The 9,298-nt window shown below is 36.9% G+C and overlaps 1 protein-coding gene across 1 annotated transcript in view; it reads left to right on the forward strand.

Annotated features, from left to right (window-relative positions):
* The window catches only part of LOC107701514 (serine/threonine-protein kinase MRCK beta-like), an 83,658-nt gene that overhangs the window by 37,708 nt on the left and 36,652 nt on the right, over window positions 1-9,298 (forward strand). Inside the window, 2 exon segments of the mRNA XM_016503555.1 lie at window positions 5,200-5,283; window positions 6,270-6,365. Coding sequence (XP_016359041.1) covers window positions 5,200-5,283; window positions 6,270-6,365 — 180 coding nt within the window.

The following is a 9,298-nucleotide window of genomic DNA, read 5'->3' on the forward strand; positions in this document are numbered from 1 at the left end:
ATCTTTTTTTATGCCCAAACATACACACTACACACTGACTAAAATTCAAAAAGTGAAAAAGCATAATAGGACCCCTTTAATAGAGTATTCAAGCTGCTCTTTTCCATACAATAAAAATGAGAATGGTCGAGTTACAAGAATAACAAAAAGCATCATTTTTCTGACCATAGACTGTAGTCAGAAAATGAGCACAAAATAAGCTTTCAGTCTTCAGTAAGGTTGCAAAATCACCATAAAAGTACCTTTAAAGTGAACCATACAACTCTTGCACTATATTACCAGTTTTCTGAAGCCATACAATATTTGTTGATGAAGAGCTGAAAAAAAATTGTAAGGGATAGTTCACCCAAAAATGAAAATTACCCCATGATTTACTCACCCTCAGGACATCCTAGGTGTATCTTTCTTCTTTCAGACGAATACGTCCTACGTCATCCTCTTGAATGCCACTCTCTCGTGTACACGCGTACGGCAGTTAGCGGAAGCTAGAGATTATGGTTTATAAAGTTTTAAATATGGATATTTTTCTTACACAAATGCATTGCTTCACTTCAGGAGGCCTTTATTAACCCCCAGAGCCATGTGGAGTGCTTTTTTATTGTGGATGGACACACTCTATTGGACTTCTATTGGACTATTGAATATCACCCATTCACTGCCATTATAAAGCTTGGAAGAGCCAGGACATTTTTAATATAACTCCGATTGTATTCGTCTGAAAGAAGAAAGTAATGTACACCTAGGATGGTTTGAGGATGAGTAGATCCTGGGGTAGTTTTCATTTTTGGGTGAACTATCCCTTTAAGTCTGCATGAAATGAAAAGATCTGTCACTACTTCCATTACATCATAGCCAATGTTATTGCAGTTTACCAATAAATGTTAATTTTTTAACTTTTTTTTTTCTAAATAAATGAAACCATGGAAAACTAAAATAATTTTTAGTGCTACAAGTGAATTATGTTAAAATAGGAATCTAAATGGTTCATCAATGTATCATCAATGTATCAAATGATCAGCAATACAAGATTTAATTTGCCAAAGTGAAATGATAATGTATGATTTCAGGAGACTTTAAATAAAGCTCTCAAGTCATATAGCTACTTTTATGATACTTTTTGTCATTTTTGGACCTTGGCAGTCCATTTTGGAAAAAGAAAGTCATCTGGGTTTGTAACAACATTGTAGGTGTATTTGATTGAGTGTATTTGATGACCGCATTTTTATTTTGACAGAACTGTCCCTTGAAAGACTATCTTTTTGTGGTAGAGTCTAGTGGTTGACGCATACTTAAATGGCACTCCTTTTTGCCTCACCTGAGACTCTGGATAATTATTCTGTTGAATAGAGCAAAAATGAAAAATATGGAACAGGGAGGGGAGTCAAGGAGAACTAGACTGATGCAGACATTTTTTACATAACGTCACAGTGAGTCACTACAGGTCAGACAAAACCGCCAGTAATGACTGCTACAGAGTGAGAGCTCTACGTGTTGAGGATGAGCGCTGATTATCTGTCGTATTGTGTGCAGTTGAATCACTGATTTAGAGAATGATTAGGTCAAAGTACACCAAACCCTTTCCTCCATATTGATTTAGAGAAGACAGTGGCTTCTGTTCTCTGAAGGTATACTGACATAATTAAGATTGTTTGCCAACTACAGGCTGAAGATGGATTCACAGACCCACTGGTCCTAATACAGAGTTTATTCATTTCTCTGGCAGAAGTTCAGTGTTTTATTTCAGGGCTTCTGATGTCCCCGAAGCGTCTTGAATAGTGTTATTATTTGACGTTGCCTTGTCCAAAATCAAATCTGGTATATAACAAAAAGAATGCTGAAATTTATCTCAAATAACCTACTGATACTGATTTTGAAATAAGTTTTTTTTTTTTTTTGATTTAAAGGTATGAGACTGTTTAGATCAGTGTTTTCCAGCTTTCACAGGGCTAAAGAGGGATAGATTACTCACCCTAATGTTGTTCAAAGTGTATATGAGTTTCTTTCTTCTGTTGAGCACACAAGATTATATTTTTAAGAATGTTGGTAAGCAAACAGATGCTGGTAGCCATTGACATCCGTAGTATTTAATTTTTCCATACTATGGAATCCAAAGGCTGCCAGCACTGATTGGGATGGTCCGATGGCCCAGGACCAGTGTGAGAGGGTGTTGGTCTAATTCATAGGACTGTCACTTGCCTTATCATTTACGCTCTTGTTTCAGCAGTACTGTCTTTAATTGGTCACATATTTTTAACATTTAACTTGTCTTTCATTTTTGTTCATTCGTTTATTTAGAATGTTATTGTTTCATGAATTTTACTCATGGTAAATTACTCAGAGTAAAGTTATCCAGAGTAACTTATGACCATCTTGGAATTATCAGGTATAATAGGATGAATATTAGAAATCCATTTAGTGATGATCTGCACTATATGCCATAGTTTTTCAGCAAACGTTTTATTTTATTTTGTTTTTATTTTATAATTTTTTGCAAATTTTATTTTAATTCATTTTTATTTTGCTTTATATGATATAATAAATGCAGATAAGAATTTAAAAAAAATTATATATATAAATATAAATATAAAATATATATTACAATTATTTTATTAATTTTATGGGTTATTTTTTTATTTTTTCTAGGGTTTTTTTTTTTTCCAATAATGTTTAGGGTGAAAGTGAAAATGTGGCAAGTAAAAAATCTGAACTACTCGTCTAACTGGACCAATATTACAAATTTGTGTTATTGAGTTCTTATCACACTTGTTGCGTAATTAAGGCCCAAAGCCAATGGTTTTGAATTTTACATTGTATATTCAGAGTGATGCAACCCCTTCCTTGTCCTCAGGATTGCACGGTTGCTTAGCACCCGCCACACTGTATAGATCTGAATGTCAGAATCACTCTGTGAACTCTGACCTTTGATCCCCTAGGACCTTATGGCTTACGTACATGTTCTCTCCTTTGGACACGAGTGTGTTGGTGACAATCGCATTGCAGTGTCCACTTTGCTCACCTGCTCCCTCTCCTTCTCCATGGACCTCCCCAGCATTTTCAATCAGGTCAAGCCGACTGCCTTTGTGGAAACATGTGTCTAAAAAAGGAGAGGGAAAGAGGACAGGAGACACAGAGGGAGGAGGAATTGGGGGGTTTCTGAGCACTCAGGGTTCGGTTTGTTTTTGTAATGAGGTCAGTTATCTGCTGCGGTTAGGAGCCTTACAGATAAGAAGCATTTGTGTGATTAAGCCTCTGTTTGAGTTTGTCGTCAACGTGGACCTTTCAAATACTTTGATTCATGCACACACTCCAGAGGACATCAAAGGGGGTCGAAAAGCAGAAAACAGCAGCAGGGCTCATAATTTGCCCTTAGTATGCGAAGTTAGCACTGTGTTCTTTGCTGAAGCAGCACATTGTGCTGTGGGCAGGTATGCGGGTGTGGGTCCACGTGAAGGGAACACTGTTCCTCCACTGAGGGTAAACACACATCATGTGATGTGTCCCGAGCAGCAAGGCAAAGTACAGGGAAATTCATGACTCCACTTAACATTAGCCGACTGGACGGTCACAAGTAGCCAGTGGACAGAAGATAGCAGAATAACATTGGTCACGCACAGAGTTTTATGTTTAAAAGTCATAGGAGAAACAATGAAATCTCACATAGATGTTTATATTGTAGATTCACAAACAGCTCCTGCTCTGTTTAAAGGCTTATTTTCCACAGAAATTAGCTTATTCTTATGCTATTCCAAACTCATATGACTTCTTCAAAAGGAGATGTTTCGAGGAATGTTCATGCAGCTCTGTTCTGTGTACTGGATGCCACACTTCCTAAAGGATTAAAAAAAAAAAAAAAAATCTCAATAAAATTGGTCCATCCATATGTAAACTACTGTTCAAAAGTTTGGGGTCAATAAGGATTTTTTTAAATTTTTTTAAAGAAAATAATACTTTTGTTCAGCAAGAATGCATTAAATTGATCAAAAGTGACAGTAAAGCCATTGTATTATGTTGTGGATGATTTCTATTTCAATTAAATTATGTTCTTTTGAACTTTCTATTAATGAAGAATCCTAAAAACAAACGTATTTCAGTTTCCACAAAAAATGTTAAGCATTAAAATTAACTTTTTAACATTAATAATAAGAAGCATCAAATCAGCATATACAATTATTTCTGAAAGATCATGTGAAACTGAGACTGGCGTAATGACTGCTGAAAATTCAGCTTTTTAAAATGACATTTAAAAATATATTCAAAAAGAAAACAGTTATTTAAATTTTTAATCTTTCACAGTATTACTGATTTACAGTATTACTGAGCCTTGGTAAACAGAAGAGACAAAAACATTTTAAGTCTGGATTGAGAGTCATAGAGAGTAATTTTTTGGACAAACAACAGCTTGGCGACAATTTAGGCACTACAATTCAGTGTGTGGAAATAAGTATTGTGAGCAAAAAAATCTTGAAATATTCTCTTTTGTCTTCCAAGTACAAAATAAAGTAATATGGGTTTGTGATATAAAAAAAAAAAGTACAATTCATTTTTGAGTGAACTGTTCCTTTGAGTCATGAGCCTAACACACATTGCTAATTATTTTAAAAGAGTTTCATTAAACATTATGAACTGCTCCTGTCTGTTTGGTTTTGGATCCTTGGTAACAAGTTATCTTATGTTGTTTTCTTATGTCAGTCACTAATATCACAGTCCCTCACTGCATTATGTCTGCATTCATACGTCTCCTCCCTGACTGGTGTGTCTTTCTTCAGGCAGGGTGTTTGCTGTCCCCACCCTACATGAATAACATCCAACAAGACACACCTTTCCAACCTGTCCCTTTCCTAATATTGAGTCACTCCCCCTGCAGGGAAGACCTTAGTCACCCTTGACATTTTTTGATGCTCTACAGACCTATGGCCTAAATGAACCGGTTCTTCAGTGCCATCTCACTCTTTAGGCAAAAAGTCAGCAGTCTTAAGTCTCAGCTTTTCCTTTTTCTGATTTTCAGAGGCATCAGAGATCAAAAGCATCTCATTCAGAGAGTTTCTTTCCCTGTGGGGTTTCAATTTAAGTGGGCCACAAGAGCATGCGATGAATAAATGAGGAAAATAAAAAAAACAAATTCCCTACACAGCCTCTAAATCATGCTGACTTTTAATGTTGTTTGTATGCATTGGCTAACTCCTCATCTCATCTGTCTAGGTTGCAGTGGTGAAGATGAAACACACCGAGCGTGTTTACGCCATGAAGATCCTGAACAAGTGGGAAATGCTGAAGAGGGCCGAGGTAAACCGATTTCTGTTCATGGCTCATTATCATATATTAAATTTTTCAGGGCTTCAGGCTGCAACTAAAATGGTGTTGAAAATAAATCTAACATTTTAAAAAGTAGCTGCCAGCAAAAATATGAATTTTATATGCATTTATATATGGTTTCATCAGATGAATGCAAATATGACTAGTGTGTCAGCCATGAATCACGAACAAATGACTCTTATGAAAAGGTTCTTTTTAATGAGTTCAATTAATGAGTTTAATGAATTCTGTAATTTGGCAACTAAAGACATGTTGTTTGTAAGAACCAGTGACCCCAGAGTTGCTAGTCTTGGTCTTTCCATTAGGTCTCCGTAGCATATTCCCATATCTTACATATAGCCAGTACCAAGCCTCTTCCTAATAGCTCGATGACTGCAATCAAACCCTCTCTACTGAAATCTATAGGAGAGCAAGGTCATTTTCCTTTCTACTCTATCTCTTTCTTGCCCCAGTTTCAGCCCGATCAGTCCTGACAGTGCCCACGGGCCTCCCAGAGGCATGTCAGGAGTACTTTTGTCACTTGGGCTTGTCAGTAATCCTCTTTGAGCTTCACTGGGCTCTTTTTATTCCTCCTCGCTTGTCTAGAGTCCCAATTCAAACAGATATAAGATCCAAGACTAACATCTGAAATGGGAAAGCCATATACATCATCACTGCAGGTGGATGCAGTTTAATTTATTGTATGAGTTACCCATTCATTCTGGATCTCTAAAAACTATGGCTCCACAATTAATTGAAAATGAGGGACATAGTAAAAAAAAAAAAAAAAAGCCTAGACACACAGAAACTCAAAGCTCTTCCGTATTAAACCAAAATAGAGGAATCTGCTTTCAAATTCAGGTACTGGGTTGCTGTGTCAATGTTATTTTATAAGGTTGTCAAAGCACAGTGTAGGATATAACAAAATATTGTTTTTGAATGTTTTGATGTAATAAGTCGTCTTGCATCTTATGTAGACGGCTTGTTTCCGAGAAGAGAGGAACGTCCTGGTGAATGGAGACTGCCAGTGGATCACCACTCTGCATTACGCTTTCCAGGATGACAACTACCTGGTATGTGTCTTCATCCCTACATACACTTATGCTAATCAGACGTAACTGAAGGTTAGCTGTCATTTAGTGAGTATTAAAACCTCAACAGTAGTGCTGGTCGGTATACCGGTTCATACCGCAATACCGGTGTATGTCACTTAAACAACGTTCGGAACGCGACACTGTTTGAAAGGGGTCCCTTTTCACTGTTGCACTGTGGTGAGGGAACAGCTGTATGTGTTACTAAGCGTGAAAGTTCTGAAACTGAAGCTGTAGAACTAATAGAACGTGATGACACAGAAGAACTCATCCACAATATCCTAAAAAAAACAAAAACTTACATTTAACGACAAAAAAATGCTCCAAACGTTTTTCTAAATTAACTTAATAATAAAACGAAACGAAATATAATCACTTTAACATTACATACAAAACTGAAATATTTTAAGAGCTGAAACAGTAGTATAAGCTGTTTTGGGAGAAGGGGGAAAAAAGACGGGCTCGGGTCGGACTCGGGCCAAGAATTCTGATAAGCTGTCGGACCTTGGCCGGGCCTGAGCGTCTCGGGCCAGGGCCGGGCTAGGGCCTATATTTGAGGCCCGTGCAGGGCTCTAGCGGCGATTATAAATGAGAGTGACTCCTGGTTAACATGTATTAAAAGGGGTCGTGTTTAGTCACTATTTAGTGTGGTATTTTTTGACAATATTCACTCATCATGACAGTAAAATAGGGCATTCTAAGTCAATATACTGCAGTATTTCCTCTCTCAATCAGTAGAAAATATGGTTAACACCCAGTCATGCATGAAAAAAAAAATACCGTGATATAAATTTTTGGTCATACCGCCCAGCACTACTCAACAGTCAAAATCCATTTAGACCTACACATCTCGAACATTATATAAATCATAATCTAAATTATTAGCAGTAATTAATTTTTTTAGTAGTGTTCATATGCTATAGTAATATTTCTTAATATTTTATTTTTATTAGTGCTGGGCAACTATTAAATTTTTTAATCGCGATTAATCGCATTATTTTTTCTGTGATTAATCGCATCATGCGCAAAATTCAATAATGAATTCAACAGTACTGTATTGTGCACTTTTATTTTAAAAGTAATGCTGTATGAACAAAAATAATTTTACATTACATTAATGTAATCAATTAAAACCTCCTTTTCATATAATTTGTGTGTTCTTGTGATGGTGCGTCTTGACACCATGTCTACACCGGACGCGTGTGGTGCAACGCGATAAAATGGGACATGAACCCGCGGACATGAAAAACAACCCGCGGCAACAGTGTTAAGCAGCCCAATTCCGCAGGAAAACCGCGAACTTGGCAACACTGGAAGAGGATAGCTTTCTGATAGCGCATCAAGAACTGGGTTGACCGGGTACTCGGTACCACCGGTACTTAAAAAAACCTGGTACCGTAACGTTTTCATTTTTTTAGTACCGACGTGGTACCGAAATACCGGGTCTTTTGACAACACTACAGTAGAAGTCGACCGATAGTGGATTTTGCCGATACCGATAGCTAGGTTGGACCACACTGGCCGATACCGATTAATTAACCGATAGTTTTAAAATTGATACTGAACAAAAACTAAAATAGTGCTTTATTAACAAAAACAGTACTGAACCATACTAGTAGTAGTAGTAAAATCCGCATCTGAAGTTTCCCGCTCTTTTCAGCGTGCAGTATCACGTGTCTAAACAATTAGCATGTGCTGTAAGAGATTTCAACCACTAGAGGCCGCTCTCGCACTGTGTAATGACAGCAGACCCTTCTCAGCCGCTCCAGCAATGAACGCAACCTGGAAAACTATCGGCATGGATTTTTGTCGATAACCGATAGTTCCAGCAATCAACTATCGGTGCCGATTAATCGGCAAAACCGATACATCGGTCGACCTCTAGTAGACAGCATCACTGATTATAATGGGTTATATAGTATTTTGTAGCACCGCTCACCTCTGGTGTAGACATGGTGTTAGGCCCACCCCAAATGCTTTCATTGGTTGAGACGCATGATGACGCCCATCCCAAACCAGTACTGATCAACATCCCACCCCTCCTGTGACCCATGGTTTGTTTGTATGTGTATTCAGAGCCAGTGAGCAACGGACTTTCAAAATAATAATAATAATAATAAAAACTGCGTTAATGTGCGATAAAATAATTGTTGGTGTTAATTAATGTGTTAACGTGATAATAACGCGTTAACTTGCCTAGCTCTAATTTTTACGTTAGCTTTATTATTATTATTTTATTTTTCATTTTAATTTAAATTTTAGTTTAAGTTTGTGAATTTACATGCTTTTCTCATTTATTAATATTATTATTATTATTATTAATTCTATTTAGCTTTCATTTAATCTTATTTCAGTTTTAGCCATGTAAATATTTTAAACAATAATTTGACATTTTTCTTAGTTTTTGATCTAATATTTATATATTTTTATCTTTATTTCAGCTTTATTTCAGTTAACGAAAGCTATTTTGAATAGTTTTAGTTAACAATAACTAGGGATGCACCGATACTGATACTGGTATCGGTATCGGGCCCGATACTGGTCTCCTGTACTCGTACTCGTTAAAATGCCCCGATACCAAATGCCGATACCACACAGCATGTGATAAGCGCCATATTCAGACAAAGAAACACCGACAACAGAACAACAGACAGCAGAATGGCGTTAAGGATGTCTACTACGAAGTATATGTATGCAATGAATATAACGTTAAACATTCAGTATTAACGCCTGTATAGCTGATGTGCGCGAGCTGATAAACAAAGCACGCTGAGTGGATTGAGTGCGCGGTGGCGCAGATGCGCGAGCTTGTCGAGTGAATATATCTTTCTCACAGACATCATTGGAAAGTTTGTAGTTCGTTCGGATATGTCAAAAACAAGTAAAACAATGCACAAGTTACTTAACGGTAGGGA

This window comes from Sinocyclocheilus anshuiensis, unplaced genomic scaffold, assembly GCF_001515605.1.
Source record: "Sinocyclocheilus anshuiensis isolate Anshui unplaced genomic scaffold, SAMN03320099.WGS_v1.1 scaffold1051, whole genome shotgun sequence".
Lineage (NCBI taxonomy): Eukaryota > Metazoa > Chordata > Actinopteri > Cypriniformes > Cyprinidae > Sinocyclocheilus > Sinocyclocheilus anshuiensis.